Genomic DNA, 23,044 nt, shown 5'->3' on the forward strand with positions numbered 1-23,044 from the left:
TTCCCATAACATTTCACCAGCAAGTAGGGCTGTGACAGTCTGCTGACAACAAAGTGAAAGGGAAATACATGTAATCTAGCCTTGGAAGCCATATAATCTGCTGTGAAAAAACAGAAAAAATGGGAAAAGGAAAGAGCGACAATCCCAAAGTTGGGAAAAGAAAAGAAAATGACAACATGCAACTGAAAAGAAATATCGGTTATTTTGATGGGGTAAGTTTTATTATAGGATCAATTGTCGGGGCAGGGATCTTTGTGTCTCCCACGGGGGTGTTAAAGCATTCCTTACTCAACGTTGGCATTGCACTAACGATCTGGACCGCGTCTGGACTGGTTTCTCTGATGGGTTCCCTCTGCTATGCGGAGCTGGGAACCGCTCTGCCTTTCTCTGGAGGAGAATACAGCCACATTAAAAGAGGCCTTGGATCCCTGCCTGCCTTCGTCTTTATCTGGACATCAACATTTACCAAGCCAGCATCAAATGCTGCTCGAGCCTTGCTGTTTGCTGAATACGCCACCCAGCCCTTCTATGGCATTTGCCCTGCCCCAGAAACGCTGAAGAAATGCTTGGCCTTGGCTGTTCTCTGGTCCCTGGGGATTTTGAATGGCCGCAGTGTCAAAATGTCTGCCTGGGTGCAGACAGTTTTCACCCTGCTGAAGATGATAGCCTTGTCTGTCATCGCTGTCGGAGGCATAGTTCTCCTTGTTGGCAGGAGAAAGGAGAGTCTGGCCAGGTTTGAAGACGCGTTCAGCTCAGAGATCCCCAATGCATCACAGGTTGCCGAAGCCTTCTTCCAAGGACTGTACGCGTATGGTGGTTGGTGGTCCCTCAATTATATGGCAGGTATCTCACTCCACTTCTTTAGATTTTGTTCTGCAGTCGCCATTCTTACGTTCCTCAGCTCATCTTAGTAGAACTTGTCTTTCCTTCAAGACCGTAAGGTCTGTCACGTTTTACGTGGGTCCTGTGTTTGTTGGGGCTGGTAGAAGAGATGCTGTTCCTCTCTAGGGAAGTTTCTTCTTCTTGTGCAGTCTACAGAATCAGCCTGACATTTCCAAAGGAGTACGAGAGAAATCAAAATAGTTCATTTAAAATGTCATGCATAAACAGATTTTTTCACACCTTAAAAATTTGCATTTTGTCTTTTTCAGTGTCCGTGTTCGTGCATTTTTAGAAAAGGATTGCTATCCATGCCAAACTATGTGCACAGTAAGGACCAAATCCAAAAAGATAATTGATTATTTTGTATTTAAATATCTGTACCTTCTCTGAGATTACCCAGCTCGTTTGTACATGGACAAATGCATTTGGATTCTGTTAAGATACCGTAATTGCACAGGATATATAGGATGGTCAGTAGTCACTTCCTTGGGAAAATAGATTCTTCACAGAAGTTGAAGAGGAATCTAAGGAAAACGGCATAAATCCTTGCATATAACTTGTGCTCAATTTTGAACATTCAAAACCTTTTTGAATATCTATTTATGTATCCTGTTCTGTGTCTGATGACACACGTGGTAGTAATAAATAGAGCAGTTTTTCATGAAAGCTGCAGCGATAATGTTCACAACATTAATTATGCACGTCACGAGTTAAATGAATAGTATTTTATAGTATAATCAGATTTATAGAATTAAGCTGTAAGCAAATCGATGTTGCCTTTATATCTTTAACTCTATCCATTGACCTCTATCACATGTAAAACATTAAATACATCAAATGTGTGAAATGCATAAGACAAAGTTCAATGGTAAGAACAGTGTGAAAATTGGGTTAATGTTGAAAAAAATGACTCTTATTACAATCCAGCTATTCCAGTGTTGACAATATGCTGCAACAAAAAAGGGGATATAAATCAGCAAAGTATAATTTTGAAACTTTAGGACTTCCTTAAAGGCAAACATTTAGCTTTGTGAGCCCAAGAAAAAAAAAAAAAATTGGTAAAATATTAATTTAGTTTCTGCTCAGTTTGCAGCAATAATAAATACCATACACTGGGCAGCACAGCTGTTTAGGCAGACACAACCTATGCAATAGTCCTCTTCTGAACTGAATTTCCTATTCTTCAGCAATAACTTAATTCCTGTGAACTTCAGCTAACGCATCAGGTGCCAGCTGGACGGCAGGACTGTAATGAGCAACAAAACAAATGGAAAGACAAATTTAAATTGGCAGTTTTGGTGATTGTGCTCTTCTGGGCTCGAAATTACCAAGTGTATTTCTCACATTTGAAATAAATCCCAAATTCTCCAGTAGTCCGTATCTGAGTTTCACTGTTGTGCTCATTCAGTCCCTCTGGCTCTGTGTGCTACAGCCGGTGCTGGGGCGGGCTCAAAGCTGATGTTTTGGGCAGGAGACAAATTATATTTGAGGGAGACAAGAGATTTCTGTCTCCTAAAAAAAGCTTGGGTAAGCTGCACATTTGACTTTTCACTTCTCCCCCCTTGTGAGTTATTGGTTGGTGATACTCAGGAAGCCTTTTGTAAATGCTGAGGGAAGTGGGAAGGGGAGAGGGAGCGAGAGGAAAGGGTTGAAGGAGTGAAAGGGAGGAAAAAGACCCTTTTTGACTGAGATGAGGATGAATTATTAGTGTTCTGGAAACCGGCTCCATCTTTTGCTGGGACTGTCACATGGTCAGGAATGTGTGCCAGTGCCTCAGTTGTTCAGATGCAAAGTTTGATGCCAGGCTTGGCGCTAAACAGTTTTCCTCCGCCAGCTTTGCCCTGGAAAAGGTGATCAACAGCAGAACCCATCTGGGAATGGCCCTCTTTTAAAGGCACTGCATTACTGCTTTTCTGTCACTACCTTCAGTCTCATCCCCTTCCATTTTCTGTATTTCCTGATGGAACTGCAAGGAGAAAGGTTTTGTGCAGAAATAGGAAAAAACACTCAGAAAGTTTCAGATCAGGACTCATGAGGTGATGTAAGGATACATAAACTCACTGTAGAGTCTGATGTTCAAGCTTGTGACTTAAAAGTATGGCTACTTGAAAAGTTCTTAGTGAATCAATTTTCTAATCTAAGTCAAATATTTGTAAAATAGGATAAAAGTTATGGAATCATAGAATGGTTCAGGTTGGAAGGGACCATAAAGATCATCCAGTTCTAACCCCCCTGCCATGGGCAGGGACACCTCCCACTAGACTGGGTTGCTCAAAGCCCCATCCAGCCTGGCCTTGAACACTTCCAGGGATGGGGCATCTACAACTTCTCTGGGCAACCTGTTCCAGTGCCTCACCACCCACACAGTAAAGAATGCCTTTCTAGTATCTAATCTAATTATCAGTCCTTTTATCATTATTTTTTTTTACCAGTCTATCAGGTCTCTATCTCTCCCTCCTTCCAAGATAGTTAAAAAGTAGTAAATAAGAAAGAAGATTTGAAAAAATGAAAAATATTTTATTTAGACTTCTTTGATAATAAACTATTTGAGAACAACTGTAGAACCTCACAGCAATGTAGCCATGGTTAGCGGTTGGGCAGGACTTTGCTGTCGGTCTTGTCAAGTTCTCCGCAGATTCGCTGCTGAAACGCACTCGCAGAAGCTGTGTTGCTTGCTTTATTAATCTTTTCAAATTGTATTTTTCAGAGGAGATGAAAAACCCTAGCAGAAATATCCCCTTAACTGTGATGACTGCTGTTCCGGCAGTGATTGTTTTTTACTTACTGGTGAACATCTCATATCTGACTGTCCTCACACCTAAGGAAATTGTCTCTTCAGGTATGGATTTGATTTTTTTTTAATTAAAAAGGTGTGGTCCATTAGCATACCCATGTGATGCCAATTCACTGGGTTACTTCTGCTCATCTAACTTCACAGTTGGGAAGTCTGGGTTTCATTCTAAGTTTTGACAGAGAATTCTTGTTTAATTTTGCTGTATGACACAGGTTGGACTGAATGCAGACAGATGTTATTAGATGTTGAAAATGTTGGCTTATACCTGCACTGTCTAAAAAGAAATCAGAAGTATATTAAAACCTGGGAAATCAAGTGGGTATAGAGAAGGCCTTTGTTTTCTGTGGTTTTAATCCTCTCTTCTCCTTCCTTCCTTACCTCATGGTGTCTCAGGATGAAGCCATTACTTTAGGAGGTGGGCAAGTCTACCATGATAAGTAACATAGAAAAGACTGTGGGCACAAAAATGTAGCCATTTTGGGTGTGTTTGGGGGGATTATTCATGATAAATATTGCGATTCCTTAGAAGAGCCTGTACAAAAGTCCAATGTATGCAAAGCCATTCTCAGATCCTGCACCATTCAGTTGTCCATGAAAAGGTGCAAGAGGAGCTGTATTTCTCCTCAGTTGTACAAACAGCACCTTTTAAATACCAGTGTAGTGAGACTGAGCTGTCAGACCTTGCCTCCAGGAGTGACAAAAAACGGACCTCATTTGGATGGATCTTTTCCTGTGAGAACAGCTCAATAGCATAAATGGGAGCAGTGTGTCTGTCACTCAGCAACCTTGTATTATCTCTTGGCCATTATCAGGCTATCTGTTGGGAGAGATGCATACATCTGCAGATCCATCCTACAATGAGCGAGGCAGCAAATACCAGAGCATCCCTGAATTCCAGCTGCCCAGCTGGCACGAGCAGCTCCAGACATACCGGCAGAGCTGTGCTTATCTGTGTCAGCTGAGGAGACAGCCTTGAAATTGTAGCTCTTGTTTCAAACATTGCTATGCATTGCTGCGGTTCTTGTTCTTTCACTACTGTTTTTTGGGGGGGGAAGTTGTTTTCCCAATCTTTAATAACTTCCTATGCTGTGCAGATCACTAAAAGACCTACTTTTGTTGCGGCAGTTGGTTATAAAATAACAACTCACTAAATATTAGTCTTTGCTACAAAATGGGCTATAGCTAATTTCAAGAAATACTGAATATCTCTTCTTCAGGAACAATCCTTCACTTTTCCCAGTTCCACTCCTCATTAATAACACGCTCGCTGACCCGTCACACGCACTCATGTGGGCAGTTTCCTCCTAACCGTAGATCATGTCACCAGTGCGGTCACGCCGGGGACTAATGGGCTCATTTTCTTTCCCTGCATGGCCTTGCCCACGCATGTGCCTTTATGATTCATGGCGGCAAGATGCAGCTTGCTCCTGCTGGTCAGTCTATTACCGTGGCATTGGCCCCAGCAGGTTTACCCGCCTTGCTCCGGCAGGCAGCACTCCTTCTTCCTGTCAGCCCCTCACGACATTTTTAGCTCCTGAATTAAATACCCCTTAGGATTAGATTAGTCATGTTTGACTACCGTAACAAAAAACAGGCATTACTGGTAAATAATGGGCATTTCGTGTATTTTAAGTTTCATTTCTGTTGAGTTTGTCAGTAATTTGGAACACGGTGCCTACGCTACCACTAATGCTTTGCTTTCTTGCAGTTGCTGTGGCAGTCACTTGGGCTGATCGAGTGATCCCCTCTGTTGCCTGGATCGTTCCTCTCTCTGTCGCTGTCTCAATATTCGGTGCCCTCAACAGCAGCATGTTCACTCTGGGTCGATTAAGCTACGCTGGAAGTCAGTCAGGACATTTACCTGTTTTAATATCCATGCTTAATGTCCACACCTGTACTCCAGCACCAGCCATGATTTTTTCAACCACCATTGCATCCATTTTTATAATCCCCTCTGACCTTATTACGTTAACAAATTACTTTGGATTTTCTGCCTGGCTTATGATTGGATTGACTTGTGCAAGCCTGATCGTACTTCGGTACCGGGAACCTCATCTACATCGACCATACAAAGTAAATGGAAATAAGTTATAAAATATTTTTGCAGGTTTTTTTTGAGTCATGGGTAGCATGCAAAAGTTATGGAACAAGTGCAAGTCAAAAGTGGATAGTCACTCATAAAATACAAGTAATAATCACAATCTTTGGACCCTTATTCAAAAACTTTGCCTCACTGTAGAAGAAAAAGAAACAGATGGTCTCTGCCCCAGAGAGCTTGCGCTTCAAAACAAGAGGTGGATATATGCAGAATGGGGGAGATGTGCAAACAACGTGAAACCATACCAGTATGGAGCAGTAACCAGAACAGTGTGGGATCCAGACTAGCCATTCCTGGTCACTTAAACCTTCATCTACTCTCAACTTTCCTGGCACGACCGCAGATGTTAAGGATAGGTTTAATTTCATCTCAATCTAGCTGTCAGAAAGATGGGTTAGAAACGTATGCTTGTTGTCATGGCTTCTTGTAGGCCCCCAACCCTGAGTTTCTTTCAGGAGCCCATAATATCAGATGTGGACAAATGGTTTTCAGGGCCTTCCTGTCCCTCCTCCATGACAATAGACGGAGCCTGAACAAGTATTTGAGAAAAATTGCCCATCTTGTAGGCAATTTTAGGTCAGATGAATGAGAAGCAGTACTCTAGCGTGGCAAAGAATGCGTTATTACTTTTATGAATGAGGCATAAAGTCACAGGTGGTCAGTTTATTTCCTAAAATGTTTGTTTTTTTTCTTTCTCTTGCAGGTCTTTCTGCCAATTCCATTTGTGATGGTGGCAATGTCTGTCTTCCTAGTTTTAGCTCCCATAGTCTGGTCTCCGAACCTGCAATATGTCTATGCTTTCCTGTTTATGCTGGGAAGTCTTATTGTTTATCTGCCTTTTATACATTTTAAATTGCGTTTTGCCTTTCTTGATAAAATTACTTGCCACTTACAGCTCCTGCTGGAAGTCTGTCCTGCTGATGGATCTGCTGAGGGCAAATGTGAATAATGGCAAACCTTTAATCCCTGTACAACCAGCAGCCAACAGAGGATTTTGTTTAACTGAGATGGTAGAAGGTACAAGTTAGATGTTAGATGTGATATATAGGCGCGCATGCTTGTGCATGCATGTGTGTGTATGTATACACATATATAGATGAATATACATCTATTACATACATATATACATGTATATACATATATGTGTATATATATGCACGTATATGTAGATGTACATGCACGTATATGTATATCTACATATATGCATATGTATGTACAGACATAGCACAATGAATTAATATGTATATATTTTTGTGTGTCTGTGTGTATACATACACGTATTGAGATATACACGTATACTTAATAGGCGCAAAGAATCTCTCTTAAACTGGTAAATCTGTAGAATGCTCTCTCTTGCTCCTGATGACACAGTTAAAGTTGCATATATTGCAATAATAGAAATAATGCTAAATTACAGCACAAAGAATTATCAATATTATCATATAATACATGACTAAATACATACTTAATAGGATCATTGCCCAGAGAAGTTGTGGATGCCCCATCCCTGGAAGTGTTCGAGGCCAGGCTGCAACAAATGACAAAGGGCTTTGAGCAGCCTGGTCTAGTGGGAGGTGTCCCTGCCCGTGGCAGGGGGGTTGGAACTAGGTGATCTTTAAGGTCCCTTCCAACCCGAACCATTCTATGATTCTATGATCATTATATAAATATACTTTTGGTCTCCAAACTAAATTGTCTGGATTATTTTTAGTTTATAGTAGTTTGTTTATTAGAACTCCTGGTTTTAAAGGCTTCATACTTCTCTTCATCTGCTACCTTTTTTGTCTGAATTTATTTTTAATAAAAACCTTTGAAGAACATCATAAAATTGACTGAGACCTTTTTTAATCCCCCACAAACCGTATATGGTGCATCTTAGCTATTTTAGTACAACACATACAAATTCAGGGTGAAACCTTATGAAGCAACAAATAGGGCAGTAATAATTATTTATCCTCTTCACCACAGCAATAAAACTAAAGATATGTGGATTACTCTACTAATTTTTTTACATTTTATCATTAATATTACATTATTCCTTGGTTTCTTTTCGGTGTTATTGATAAATGAGAGCTCCCTCCGCCCTATTTTTATTTTGTTCATGGAAGCAAGAGAAATTCTTTTTTATTTTGGTAATTGGGCCATATTAATTTCACTGAGTATTTAAACTTACAAACAAAGAACATCACACAAAAACCACAAGAACCATCACATACTTAGGTGATTAATCTATTAATATATGCCGTTATTTTTATAATGACAATAAAATTGCATGTGTAAAGTAATTTTTCAAATCTATCTATTAAAGCTGAGCAATACCACCAGTAGATGGCTCCAGACTAACATCTCTCTTACACCGTGATATTCTGGGTTGCTGGATGTTGTATTAGTGAGAGAAACAGTTTTACAGAGCACTGTATTATAACACAGTAGAATGAAAAAAATCTTGCTAGACGATTCAATTCTCTGATATGTCAAAAGTGTAGAGGTCAGAATAATAGATAAAGGCTTTATACATAGCTACCGAAAGTATAGAGTACCCGTCAATAATGCTGGGAGCCAGTTTTGACTTTGTGCTGGAACAAGCCCCCAAAGGAAAACAAGTACATGAAGAAAGTGTCCTTTCTCACAGCTATTGATGTACACAGAATTAAAATTTGAAGTAAAATTAGGCCTTTTAAAATGCTGTCAGAAGAAAAGTCCACGCAAGTAAGGAGTGAAGTGAGTACAGCTGAGCTGGAGACTCGGTCCTGCTGAAAGCGAGGTGGGAATCAGTGTTTGATTTCACCCAATAATGCTATTGGAAAAACATTGCTCTTGCTATTTAAATTCAAAAAAATCACAAGACTCAATAAAATTTTATGGGAGTAATATTTTAAGAAGTGAATTTTAGGCAGAGTATTAAAAGAAAGGGAGAATTTTACTGTGACAAAAGCACGAAGAAGGGGTTTGTAAATGCAGGTGTTGTGCCTGGCAGTGCCACAGACTTTCAACTGACCTTGATCAAGTCATTATTTAAAGCTATGTTTTAATATGTAAGTAAAAATGGAAGTCATAAGAAAAAAAAAACGTGTATGGGACAGTAATACTGTGTTGTGGACCACATGGTTAGAAAAAGCAGATACAGTGGGGACGTTGCTCAATTGGATGTGTAATTTCTTGACAGTAGATGTACTTGAGCTTGTTTATACACTTGAATTCCATAAGGAGTTGGGTACCTGGTGAATAAATATGTCAGGGTATGTTTCGGTAATTGGAGCATGTATCTGATAATGATACACACTTTGAATTTAGAGGTTTAACAGTTTCGGCAAATTAGGCAACTCAAAAGTCCCAATGAAACGTAATATGAAATAAATTGCATCTATGTATCTTTTTTTATAATTCAAAGTAGATAGATTTTCTTCTAACAAAAATCTAGGACATGGCACATAAACAGGCAAGTGTATACCCCACAGTTTCAATGGTTATTGCCAAAGGATCAGCAAAGACGAGAACAGTTAGAACAGGTCAGAATAAAAACTGCCTGTGCAAACTTAACCTGCCCCCTCTGTGAAAGCACCTTACAGTGGCCTTTGACTATCAGATCATAAACTGTTCTTTCAATACACCCTTATCTCATTTATTGGACAGAATGGATGGTGCCCAAATAATTCACTATTATTTTCTTCCCATTTCAACATGTGACCTTGCACTGTTTGTCACTCTCTGCTCAGATGCTGTTTTTGATAGACATTATTAATTTCTTACAGACTTTTCCAGAGTGTTCCTCATGCCAGCATCTGAGCACTTCACCGACTAATTTGTCTTTACTCTCATGAGCTGCATCAGTGGTAGCATCTTTGCTTAATTTCCCAGTTCAGGGAACATCACAAAATGCATTTATTATGCAACCTACACAGTGATGTTCCCTGCAATCCTTCAATTCAGATCGAGCACCCCAGCGGAGAGCCATTGATGGAGATTCAGGTCCAGCTATGGATGTTCTTTTTCTTAGGAAGCAGGGCAAAGAGCTGGGCAATTGGTGAACATACGCCTTGTATGGATATTCGGGCACTATATACAGATTTCAGTTCTTCCACATCTTTTAGATGGAAACAAAGGAAGCATGCCGAAATTGTTCACTAACTTTGGATGCCTAAGCTGAGGTACCTTGGACCTGATTTTTCATAAGAATTAATAAATTCCAAGTGCCTGTAGTCTCCTGGAATTAAATTCCAATAATAGTAAAAAAGGAAAGAAGGACAAATTATCACAGTCGCTTTGGTTTAGATGAGCAGCAGGTATCCTATAACCCAGCTTCTGACTAACTGTGGGCAGCTGCAATTCCTTTAAGACATACAGTCTATGAAATGTTAAATTACAGCTATGAGAGTTTAAAATTCCACCAAATCAAGCCGGGGATTTAAGATGGGGTACAGAAAATGAGGAAAACAGATTTAATGACATTTTAAAAAATCATGGTTTAAATGATTCCAGTATGACCCTGGAATTTTATAGGGAAAGAAAAGTTTGAATTCTTCTGGGCAATATTCAAATTCCTTACTCCAGCAAACCTTCTGCAAGTGCCACCTTGTTCACTACATCAAATTCCATTACTACAGCAAATAAGGGATTGGCTGCCTCAGTTTAGCGTCTTCTTCAACACAAACTGTCAATTTATTCCCAGATCTGAGTGAGACAGAGGTCCTCTGAAAAATAAGGCCCTCATTAAATGACCCACTGTTTGGAAAGGGACTCACACAGCTGAGCTGAATTAGCATTATAAAAGCAATCTCAGAGATGGTATTGCCTAACTGCTGAATACATAATAATCAAATATATAATATATATTATATATATAATAGATAATAGCAGAATATATGTAACTTCTCTTAATGCAGCCTTTCTTTTGCCTTGAGTGTTTTAGAATGCTAAATCACAAAGATGCAAATACAGTATTCAATTTATATAGATTTCTCATTGTTGCTGGATCATTCCACATTTCCAAGTGCTAAGCATAAAGGAACAGAATTCAAATTTATAACTCGTATTAGCTACTCTGGCCAAGAGCAATTCAATATTTTAACATTATAGCTTGTTTTCAGTGACACTAGTTGGTCTCAGCTGCCTTCCTACTTGAACATATCTCAGAAAATGCTATATAGGAGTGTGACTGTTTTAGTACTAGACTGTATCAGACATCTATTTAAATTTTTAATTTATTTTTTTGCCTTTGACTTCATAATTCTTTTAAGCTCGTGCATACTTGCATGTTTCAGAAGTCCAACCTTACAACAAAGGAACTTAAAATGTGGATATTTGGTTTTTAATACTGTACTGGCTCAGTTTGGCATGTCAATTCCCAAGCTGTTTTTCTCGGCTCTTAACACAGTATTTGTTTGTATGTCTGCATTAATTATTTTTTTCCCCCATTATCTCCATAAAAAGACAATGTAGAAGTCCAAATGATAATCAGTCTTATTTTAAAAATTACTTGTGGTTATACATCATGCTAACTCCATGTGTGCTGATTGCTTTACAAAAAAAATCCACTCTGAGGCAAAACCCATTAATTCTAGAGAAGAAATGAAAAAAATCAGCAATTAATTGATTCACTTCCCTTTTCAGAGTTATTGTTAACTGTAATTCCAATAAAAAGAAAATCAACTAATGATAAACAGTTGTACGTTTTTGTTTGTGCTTTGATGTGGTGATTTTTGGTTGGAACCTCTGGTTTCCACAGGGGAGGGTGTGTGAGGAGCTGCCTGTAGCTGTTAGGTGTGGAGTGGCTCAGACCTTCTGGCTTCTTATATTAGGTTTGATACGTGCTCTATGTGGGCTTTGCTAAGGTTCCCCACATCTCAGTTTCCACCTCTGCTAAAACAGAAACAATTGTATTTAAACAACTTTCAGGTCTAAGTGTATTCGCTTGTCACCTTCTCTTCTCTATTGCAGTCAGAAATTACTCTTGTCGTTGCCCTCTATGACTTTTTCCAAGTGATGGGGGACCCCGAGCACTGCCAGTTCTTCCTGGCTTGATTTGGAGGGGTAAGAGCTGTATGTGCTTCAGGAACTTTGCAGCTGTTTCTATTCTGCTTTGGAACAGGAAATTAAAAATTTTTAAATTAGGAGGTTTGGATAACCTGTATCCGACAGGTTTAAAGGCACCGTTGAGGAGCTTGACTATTAATGTTGATTTTCAATAACTCTTGCAACACAGGGGGAGTTTCAGGAGAGCAAAAGAAAGTTAACATGCCAATATTTAAAAAGACTAAAAGAGATGACCTAAGTAATTACAGGCTTGTCAGTGTGACATAAATCCTTGGAAAAATAATGGAACAGCTAATACAAAACTGAATTAATAAAGAATTAAAAGAAAGTAGCATAATTAATGCGAGTTCATTTGTGTTTATGGAAAATAATCCTATCAAACCAGCTTCACATTATATTTTCTGTAATTTTAGTTGATTAAAGGATAATAATGTTGATGTATAATACTCAAACTTCTTTCTTTGAAATGAGATGAGAAAAGTCTTATGAAATATCTGGAAAATGACAAAATCAACATGACACACATTAAATTCCTCAGAAACTGGCAAATGAGATTCCAGTTTAACCTGTGAAAAGGGATCTCTAAAGCAGCCCCACAGAGATCAGACCTTGATTCGACCCTCTTTCATGTGCCTGTCAGTGGTCTGTAAAAATGGAGCTATTGCTGAAAAAGTTTATATATGACTAGAATGGAAAATGGCAAAAAAAAAAAAAAAAATTAAGGTGACAGAGCACAGAGCCAAAAAAATCAGGATTCTGTGATCAGCTGGGTAGAAGCAAACGATGTGCTCTGCAAAAGTTACGGTCATACGTGTAATAGCCAAGGCCACTGTCCCCTTTCTCATGGCAGCACACTTAGATCAGTTTTGTTGCCGCTGGCTATGAGAAGTGGTCCAGAGTCATGAAAGGTCAACTGAACTGAGCTTCACTGAGATCCTGCTTATCTGTGTTTCATTGGCAGCGATGCTTAGACCTCCTCTGAAGAACGGGTTCCAGTTCCCTCTCACAATGGGAGAAGTGGCTGTGATTTCTCCCTGAATCCTTTCCAACAATAGGCAGTTAATGACACAAAACCAACGACGAACAATACCTGGAACTTGGATATTTTAGCTTAGCCAAATGGAAATTGTTTTAATTGATGCAGAGCAAAATATTACTAATAGGCTTTTTAATTTTGCAGATAAAAATACAGCAAGATCCTGGAACTGAAAGTTGAAGCAATTCAGACAAAATTTGAAGTACATATATATGTATATACATATATATAGGCTAAATATGTTCATTCAGACCTTGTTAAAAATAAAAATATATTTAGGAAACATGAGAATAACTTTTATTTCTCCCATTTCTTCTTCATTCCTTTTCGCAGCAACTAAGTTGCAGCCTTTGACATACTTTCCAGCAGAAATTTCTGTCAAAGCCATTCCTATCAATGTTTAAAATTTTCTCTTATGCAGCGCATTTTGACAGCTCTATTTTTTTTTTCACAATTGTCTAATCACTTCACTTTGTGGTCTTGAGCTCATTCTAAGCCAAAAAGATTACGGCATCGTTTTGAATTTACTTTCAAAAACTGCTGAGGATAAACAAGACATCTGCCAAAAGGTGTCAGTTGATCATATGTATTTCAGTCTTTGTTTAAAGATGCCTTTCTGATCTGCGGTTTATCCTCGTTCCAAACAGTGGTTGCACTAGTTCGGCAGAACTGCTGCAGCAAGGGCATGCGAAATACTCAAAAATTCACCCAAACGTGAAAACATGCAGGACACTGAGTTGTGGTCTTCAGCTTTTTCTCAAGCATAAGAAGTTTCTAAATTTGCTGTCAAAAATGGCATCTCCTCTGTGCTTTTGTTGCCATGCAAGTTTACTGCCTGTTATCTTACGCCTGCTGGTTGATTAAGTTTTTGTTTCCACTAATACTTAAGCCTGGATAATTGTTCTGATGTTTAAAAAATGCATTGCGAAAAGTATTTCCCTTCTGAATTTGTCTCCTTCGACTTTCTGGTTTGTTTTTAGCTCATTCTTTGTTTGCTGTTATTGAATTTCTGTTCATTGTATAGATTCTATTAGCCTGACCAAGTCATTACAGAACTTTTCTTGTTCACAAGGGGGAACCTTCACTAAAATTAGGTATTTTCTTCAGTTTATTTAATGAGATTGATTATGTGATTCTTTCTTCATTTTCTCTTAAGTGAGCTTGATCAGCATTCTCTGAGGACACTAAAACTGGGCTTAATATCCGAGAAGCAGTCAAATGATGTAACGTAGAGTTCTTGTAGGGTGAAACTGAGAAATTTGTGCTTGGACTGCATAAATTATATTCCAAGTCTGGCTGCAGTGTCACTTTAAGGAGTTATTCTTAGCTAGTTGTTTGCCGAGGCTTCTGTTATCTGCTTCAAAGCAGGGGTTCTCAGGAGAGGCTCCCGTGTCCTGGAACCATGACTTGGATTTCTTGTTTTTAATGGATGATACAGAAATTAGTATTTCCGTGTCTGAGTCCAGATTATTCAGCATGCCTTGTAGCAGCAGCTTGTCTTTTCATTGCCTGTGATTTTCCTCAGCTTTGTCAGACCCAAAGTATGTCAGGGGTAGCTTCGTGGATTTTTTTCCAGGTTAGATAAAATATTTTAAAGAGCCTAAGGCCAAAAGTTGATGCATGAGGGACTCCACTAGGAATGCAACTGTTTGAGGATGCATCTTTGTTCACAATTACATTTTGTGATTTAATGGGTTTTAATCCATTTAGCATGTGGGAGCTTTGAGTAATTCCTGTTTTTACAATTGAAACATAAAGTAAAACTGAATCAATTACCTTAAAAAAGTATAAGCCTTTTGCATTGTTACTATTACATTTAACTTGGGGGATCCTGTACGTAGTTCATAATCCCTTTCCCAGTGCAATAGAAGAGTGCATTGCATTTGTGGTAGCCGATTGTGCTTGCAAAAATTTGGCTTTGTATACTTTGAGGAAAAACTCTGCTGCTTCTTGATCCTTTTTGTGGCATCCAGGTATTTTGATATGGGCTCTTTTTAGCCTTCTTCCTGTAATCGAGATAATGCTGATCTTTTGGTTGGAGGAAGTACTAAATACTCTCTGGAGCTGCAACCCACTGACACATTCCCTGCTTAGTACTAACTTCTGCCTTACTAACTTCAGCTTTACAGCCTTTTAAAAACCTGCACAAACAGAAGAATTGGTATTTAGGGCATCATCAATATGACCGTAATTAATCTTTGGGATTTTATATATAATCAATATCAACACTAACCCCTAGAGACAAGGCTTTTCCGTAAGGCAAAAAAAGAGAACGTAAAGATCAGATTTTTAATTGATCTTTCAGCCTCACAAGTCCTCATTTCCTAAAATGCTTGGCAACTTGTAGTTCTTCTTCAACTCTTCTAAATCAGACACGTAATTTGAGGCCTAAATTAAGGACTCATTTTGGTTTTGCTCTTTGTTTTCAGAACTTGCATGCATAACAATACTGGCCAGATGTTAGACAGAATGATTCCTATGCTTAAGTGGCAAAGGCATTATAAAGCTGGTATCAGGTTCATAACCTTAACTGGTGAAGTTAGGTGAAATGCATCCAGTCCTTGATCATGTCACAGTATTTCTTCTGAAAATCTTGATCAGGTAATGCAGACCTAGGATGTGGGTTTTTGGAAAGGTCTGTTGAGATCTCACCATCATGTGGAGATGCCCAAAAAAGTTTTAAATCATAGAATCACAGAATCGTAGAATCGGTTAGGTTGGAAGGGACCTTTAAAGGTCATCTAGTCCAGCCCCCCTGCAGTAATCAGGGACATCTTCAACTAGATCAGGTTGCTCAGAGCCTCATCAAGCCTGGCCTTGAATGTCTCCAGGGATGGGGCCTCGGCCACCTCTCTGGACAACCTGTTCCAGTGTCTCACCACCCTCATTGTAAAGAACTTCTTCCTAATGTCTAATCTAAACCCACCCTGCTCTAGTTTAAAACCATTGTCCCTCGTCCTATCGCTACATGTCCTTGCAAACAGCCCCTCCCCAGCTTTCTTGTAGGCCCCCTTCAGGTACTGGAAGTATATAAAGTGTCCCCGGAGCCTTCTTTTCTCCAGGCTGAACAACCCCAACTCTCTCAGCTTGTCTTCATAGGAGAGGTGCTCCGTTCCTCTATCATCTTCGTGGCCCTCCTCTGGACCCGCTCCAACAGGTCCTTCTTGTGCTGAGGGCTCCAGAGCTGGACACAGTACTCCAGGTGGGGTCTCACGAGAGCAGAGTAGAGGGGGAGAATTACCTCTCTGGATCTGCTGGCCACGGTTCTTTTGATGCAGCCCAGGATGCGATTGGCCTTCTAGGCTGCAAACGCGCATTGTTGGCTCATGTCCAGCTTTTCATCCATGAGTACCCCCAAGTCCTTTTCCGCCTCGTAGCAGGACCTGCCTCGTATCAGGAACCTGCCACAATAGTGTCTGCGTGCTTAATGGTGCAACTTGGCCACCTTTGACTGATCTGCCTAAACCAGCACATTCAGGTAGGAGGTGTCAGCAGCAACTGTCAAAGACAAGGGTATGTCTCAGGTCACAGTTCCCTTTGTGTCTGGTCTAGTGGAAGCATCTCCCTTCATCCATGGTTAACATAACGGTCTTCAATTAAATGCTGAAGGTCTTTCTTCAAAGAAATCCAGCAACAGCAAGGTGAAGGTGGAAAGGAGAATCACTCTTCCTTTTAAATGGCACTGGGGACAGAGATGCCTCTCTCCCTGTCTCATCCCACACTTGACTGGTTGGAAAGCTCACTCATTTAGATGTTAGTCTTGCAGCCTTTAGCTGTGCTTTCCAAGTGCGCTAACAGTAATCCAGAAAAACACGTATGTATCCTTAAAGTCAATGAATTTACTTAATATAGGTGTAAAGGACAAATTTGCTACTTCTCCAAGCTCCCCTTACCTTTCCAGCCACTTCAGCCTGAAGGCAGGGTGGGTATCGGTACTTGCATCTTCCTTGTCTGGGACTTTGTGTGAGGGTGCTGAGATGGCAGTGAAGCCCTCTGAGAGGGGGTTTCCTGGGACCAGTGTCAGGAACCAGCAGCCCTAGATAAGTGACTGCAGCCGCAGTGTCTGACCCCATCCTCTGTGCATTTGTTATAAGAAACATCATTTCCCTGATTGCGACCTGAAACTAGCTGAGGTAGTCAAACAGGTGGACAGGTTGAGTCCCTTGGAGCCAGAAGGCTTTTCTGCCCCAGACCCAAGCTGGGGTAAGGTGAATTTAGTGTAAGCCAACAGTACAGAACAGAGATCAGGGATCTGGCAGAGGAACAGGCAGAAATAAACCTGCTGGTAACCACAGAGTGATGCTGATCAGTGAGCAGCTGCCTGTGAGCTGATCTGAAGCACATAAAAAGTGAAAAACTGTGAGACAGGCAGGAAAGCAGCATTTATCTTGTTTCAGCACAGTATAAGAAATCTTCCTCAGATAAAAAAGTACTGATTTGAGTTTGCAAATCCAACTTTAAATTAAAGTAGGACTATATCTGAGGCTTGCTGGAGTGAAATCCCAGTGGAACCAATGGATAGGCTCCCGTGAACCCAGCAGGGTTTTACTTCTTTATTGGTTTGAATCATAGATAGAATGGAAGGGTCTTGTTTGAACTTTCATTCCACATAAATGTTAATGCATTTAAGAACAGCCTGCCTACATTTTAACTCCTTGAAGATCCTTTGAGGATGTTTTTCTTAAGTTTCTAAAACATTTTCTTTAAGTTTATTAAAATGCATCATTTAGAACATTTTCACGTATTAAAAAAGAGCATTTGTCCCTTCATACTCTAGTAATCCAAATGACATTGTTTAAAATTAACTTATTGCAGTAGTCTCTTTTGACACCAGAATTTGTCTCTTGAATTTTTTTCTTAGTGTATTTTTTTTAGAATTTTCAGCTTTCTTTTCCTCTTACTGTACTTGCATGTAACATCTCTTCTTTTCACTGAAGACCCGCAGTAACTGCCACCGTATTTATTACTCCACCACTGTTCTTTGACATCCTCATGCAACCAATAGCTGCTGTAATCGGCTCTTCTGGATAAATAACGGGAGTTTTCAAACATTGTGCATGTGTTCCCAAAACAAGGGGACTGCAGGACAGCGTGGGATTCTCAGACAAACTGAAAGCCTGTGACACAAACACACCGATCGACACGACGAAAAAGCAGGAATGAGCCCTTTTTCTTTTTCCTGTCGCCTGTCCTACTGTTTCAGCAGCCTGAGTTGGAATCAGAGCAGCAGCTTTAACTGAGCTTTCCTTTCCCGCAGAATTTGGTGTCCCTTTAGTCCCTTAAGCCCCCGTTGCAGGTGCTTCATTTCTGCAAACCAGCGGGAAACCTGCTGCCAAGGGAGCTGCCGCTGCTACTGACACACAGGGAAAAAGCCAAATTCACTAGTTTTGCATCATCCACGCCCTGTCGCTGCGTACGGGGTATTTTGGAGGAGAGAATGGAGCAGAAATCTTCGGTGTGGCTCAGATGGCCCCGTGCTCTCTCCTAGGTCAGTCCCAAGGCCGCTGCCCTGGCAGCGCCGGAGGCTGGAGCTCTCCCTTTACGGTCCCTCAGCCTCCAGCCTGCACCTGCTTTCCTGCTCTGTCGTTTCTGGTCCAGAAACGCTTGCCGCATGTTTGCCAGGGCTTTCCTAGCCTTTGTCCGCGTCTCTATCATCAGCGTCACCCTTGAAGGTGTGATGCTGTCCTGTAGAAGGGGCCAGGCTTGATTCGTGTGGCTGGTAACTGCTGCCTCCCATCAGAATGTGTTTTTTAAAGGGGTGAAGGAGGTGGAGAAAAGACCCTTTCCAGGGACTGTGGGTGAGATGACTGTCCTGTTAAATCTCCACATTACTGGCTCATTCGCTTGACAAGAAACAAAGCAGGCAGTTGTTTTTTGCTCTTTCAATGTGTGCAGAGATAGTGTTTCCCCCTCCTTAATCGAATCCTTGGCTGCCAAGGTATGCCGGCATGGGCTTCCACACCATCTCACTGCTATGTGAGATAACGCAATTAGAGTAAAGCTTAAACTAGCGAAAATTATGTTGAGGGCCATTTCCACCTCTATTACCTGAGAAACAGCAGGATTTATCATTTAGATGCATCATTTTGCAATAGCTTTCCTGCATTTTGCAAAAGTATGAAAGCATAACATGTCACTAAAGTTTTTCTTCTTGCCAGTGCCACTTATTATGTACTTATGAAGTATTTGCTTTTATCTGAATGAAGTCCTTGAGTCCAAGGTCACAATAGAATAGCATCATATGTTTTTATTTTCGTTTTTAAGTTATTTTGTCTTGTTCCTATCTGCACCGCTTTTGCATTTCCCATATATATCTGGCAAGTGAACTGTCTGGTAAACAGCTAATTTTAAGCAAACATTGCAATGTATTTAATAAATGAATTTTGAATTTTCTCCTGCTTTTATTCACACCACGAACCTAATTTTAAAGGGTATAATAATCAAGTCAGATAATGAAATATACCGTGCTCAGTCAAAACATTAGTATGATCAATTTTTTGCTCTTCTTGAATTTGTAAGAACTTTGGAAATTAGTGTGAAAAAAGAAACCAAGAAAGGAACTGAAAAAATTCAGACAGTAAGAATATTTACTGCATTATTGACAATGAATTATGATCCTAGGAGTGAAGTGCTATTCCAAGCAAACAGGCACAGGGCCTATATTGTGGACATTTTCCTTGAAAAATATTTTGCTGTCCTGGTCAGTAAAATCTTTACTTTGTCCTTAATATAATATAGCCAGTTTTATACTTACGAAACATTTTTGGTTGTATATTCATAAAGCTGCACACATTAAATGTGTCTTACAAACTTTAACGTAGTTATCTTCAAACATGCACTTTGCAGTATTTTCTGTAAAATTTGCTTTCTTCACATCAATGTTTGGAGAAGTTGTTTTTCACTGATATAAACCAGAACAAGGGTTTTTTGCACTCACACTTGAATTTATGATAGAAACGCTTTGCTAGTCACTTCTTCGCTGCAATGGGAATTAGAATAAAAGCAGCAAGAAGACAGAAAAATAAATTTTATATTGTGAATAAGACAGAATAAAACTGATTGTGAAGTCTGATTACTGGAAATAAACCTGATATATTACTGTCCCTTTTCTTTATTATTGAAAGAAGACAGCTATTTTTAAATCATGAGTCCATGAACCTTATTAAATGCAATATAAACTCTTGGGAAAGAGCTGATGGAAAAATATTCTAATATTTAAAACATTTGAGACTTTTTTACTCCCATTTCATCTCTCCCTGAGGGTTTCAAAGTCTTCAGTGTCTCCCATGCTTGTAATGCACTGAATCAGCCAACAAAGGGGATCGGGATCCCTTGGTCTGCCTGACTGGTTGTCTGAATCACATTGTTTGAGTCAAGCTGATCAATTCCAGTGGCTGAGTGCTAAAGACACACTTTCTTTTAAGAGCTCTCTCTTCTTTTTTGAAGATGAAAAGACACAAATGCTCTAACATGAATATTTTTTAAAGATGTGAAATCTTAGGAATGAATCACTGTCAATTCAAGCAAATTTTTACTGCAACTGAGCGAGCTGTATGAAATAATACGGAATTCCAGCGGGATTTTTCATTGCTGCTTCTACGATACTCTAAAACTCAGGGATTTGTCTTTTTAAAGCCAGAATGCAGAACTGAAGACATCTAATTAAGCTAAATGCTCATTAAGATATTCAGATGGCTTTGCTACACCATTAACTCAAGAAACAGATCAGCAAATATCGTACACAATGTAAAAACTGTGAAGTCATTCAATCACAGACTCACAACGTTCTTTGGGAGAACCTCATGCAGTCCAATCAGGTCCGACCTGCTGCTCATGAAGGGATTATTACCAACACTAGACCAAACCCACTGTGCCTGTCTAGCCAAATCTTGAAAATTTCCAAGGATGGAGATTTCACAGCCTTTCGGGGTAACCTGCACTACATTCCCAGTGTAAAAGTTTTTCCTCTTGTCCAACCTCAGTCTCTCGTGCTGCAATGTGTGGCCCCTTTTGGTATCGTTTGCCACTACAGAGGAGCTGTTGGCTTTGTCACCTTTGCGACTCCCTTTCAAGTAGCTGCAGGTTGCTCTTGCAGCATCTCCTCTTTGCCCAGCTCCTGCAGCTCCTTCTCATGGTGCTCTCAGCCCCTTGACAGCCCTCCCCTGCTTTGCCCCATTCTCAGCCCTCTTAAACTGGGGAGCTTCAAACTGGACCCCGGAGCTGAGAAGACAGGCAAGCAGCTTTCCTTGGTCTTCTGGCCACGGTCTTCATAAAGGAGTCCAGTATGTAGTTTGCCTTCTATACAATGAGAATAATAAAATGATGCAGACTGTAAAAAAATCATCCTTATTTTAAAATGTTGGGAAACGACAGGATATGAGCAGGCTTCAGAAAGTGACCTTGGGGTTGAAGCAGGTCCTTTTGATGAAAATAACAGCTCCAAGCCCAGCAGCAGTAAAAGAATGAAGCAAATACCATTCTGGAGGAATGATCAGAAAAGAAATAGAGAACAAAACAGAGCACAGCATGATGTCCTTTTGTAAATTAAAAAACAGTATGTGCAGTTTCAGTCCTGTTTCAGAAGGACATACTAAGAGGAGAAAAGATACAAGGCTTGTAAGGGTAAACAAAGACTGACTCCTTACTAGTCATAGATACTAAGCAGTTTAGAATTCATCAGCCTGGAAAAGAGACGATTGAGTGTAAATGCAAAAGGACGTTTGTAAAACCATGAATGGCATAGACAAAGTAGACAGGGAACATTTTTTTCCTCTGTATCTTTCAAGACAATAGCTCCTAGATATCAAATTATATTATAGGTTGGCAGCGGAAGCAAAAATGAAGGTGTTTTTCACACAATGAATAGTTAATCTGTGGAATTTCTCGCCGCTGGAATTTATGGAGGATGGAATATTACCAGGATTCAGAAAAACAATTGGGAAAATTAACAAAGAAAAATCCATTGTGGATTATTAGAAGTAGTATCTCAATTTTAGTAAGTGCTAGTGCTACAGATTGCTAGAGGCTGAGGAGGTACCCTGGGAAAATATTCATAACATGCTTGCTCTCCTTTTTATATTTTTTATTAAGCATTTGCCACTGGCCAGCATTGGAGGTCGGACACCAGGAGCTAGAATATCCTTTGGTGGTCCAATACAGTTGTCTGATATATATGTTTTGGATTCTTCTGAAAATCACTTTTACAATATTCATACTTCTTTTCTCCTGAATTTAATTAAGTCCAAAAGACTATGATACATGGCTTTCTAAATCCTCCACAGAAAGACCAGTTTTGTCCTGTTAACACCAGTCCACCTCATAATTCCAGTGGTGTGAATGGGAAGATGTGAGATGACTTTATAATAAAGTTCATTGGGGATATTATGAGTGAGGAACAGGCAATTTGGAATAGGGATTCACTGTCTTAATCCTCCTGAAACCTCTCCTGCAGGCAAGTAAAAAAAAAGAAAAGAAATCTCTTTAGCCTTTTTGCTATATTATGAGTATTGTTGTTCACAATCAGCAAAGTTTCCCCTTCCGTGAACAGACTTTTAGCTTATGAGCTCTATTAAGTTAGAGGAAGGGCTTCAGAATAGTTGGTGACAGCTTTTCTGTGGCCGAAAAAGATTTTTGGGGGACACTGTGTTTCTGATACTGAAAATGACAGTGTTCTTCCTAAGGTCAGTACATGCTTCAATTTTTACATCAGCTATAGTCCCCTTCAGCACTATGAAAGTGATTTCTTTTGTGTTATCAATACAATGGCGAGACAGTTTTTCCTTTGCTTTTCAGTGAAAACTTCTAAATAAAAGTAGCAGAGCCAATTTAAAAAGGCAACTTGGAGACATTATGTGCTTTCAATTAACTCGAGCATATGAAGCCATACTCTTCGAGCATACTAAACAAAAGCTGAATCAGGATTTACAGAGTCCCACAGTTTTTTCCTCTATGTGGCCGGGATCAAAAGCCATTAAAGTTCTTAAGGAACTTTCCATTTGATGTCCCACTAATTGTGGGATGAGATTAATCCCTGTAGCAACTGTGAAATGCACCTTTATCCCATTTTGCAGCTTCTGTCATGTGTGGGGGTGTTCATGGCTCTTGCCCTCCCACGTGTATACTTTTCCTGCAGGTGCTTTAACTTTTTTGCTAATGTGAGCAACTTAATTCAATGTGTTTGGCTTACAAGGCAGCCAGAAAC

General features: G+C 39.8%; 1 protein-coding gene across 2 annotated transcripts in view; it reads left to right on the forward strand.

Moving 5' to 3' along the window:
- SLC7A13 (solute carrier family 7 member 13) overlaps nt 1–23,044 on the forward strand; it is a 127,147-nt gene continuing 104,103 nt past the window's right edge. The window contains exons 1-4 of one of the 2 annotated variants that reach the window (XR_008464798.1): nt 1–843; nt 3,590–3,721; nt 5,385–5,749; nt 6,478–7,263. Coding sequence is in view for 1 of the 2 variants with exons in the window: in XM_054190955.1 (XP_054046930.1) it covers nt 120–843; nt 3,590–3,721; nt 5,385–5,749; nt 6,478–6,723 (1,467 nt within the window). In the remaining variant the exon portion in view is untranslated. Of the gene's footprint in view, nt 844–3,589; nt 3,722–5,384; nt 5,750–6,477; nt 7,296–23,044 lie in introns of those variants that run through there. The other variant, XM_054190955.1, reaches the window with a different exon arrangement.

The sequence above is a fragment of the Rissa tridactyla genome, chromosome 2, assembly GCF_028500815.1.
Source record: "Rissa tridactyla isolate bRisTri1 chromosome 2, bRisTri1.patW.cur.20221130, whole genome shotgun sequence".
NCBI lineage: Eukaryota > Metazoa > Chordata > Aves > Charadriiformes > Laridae > Rissa > Rissa tridactyla.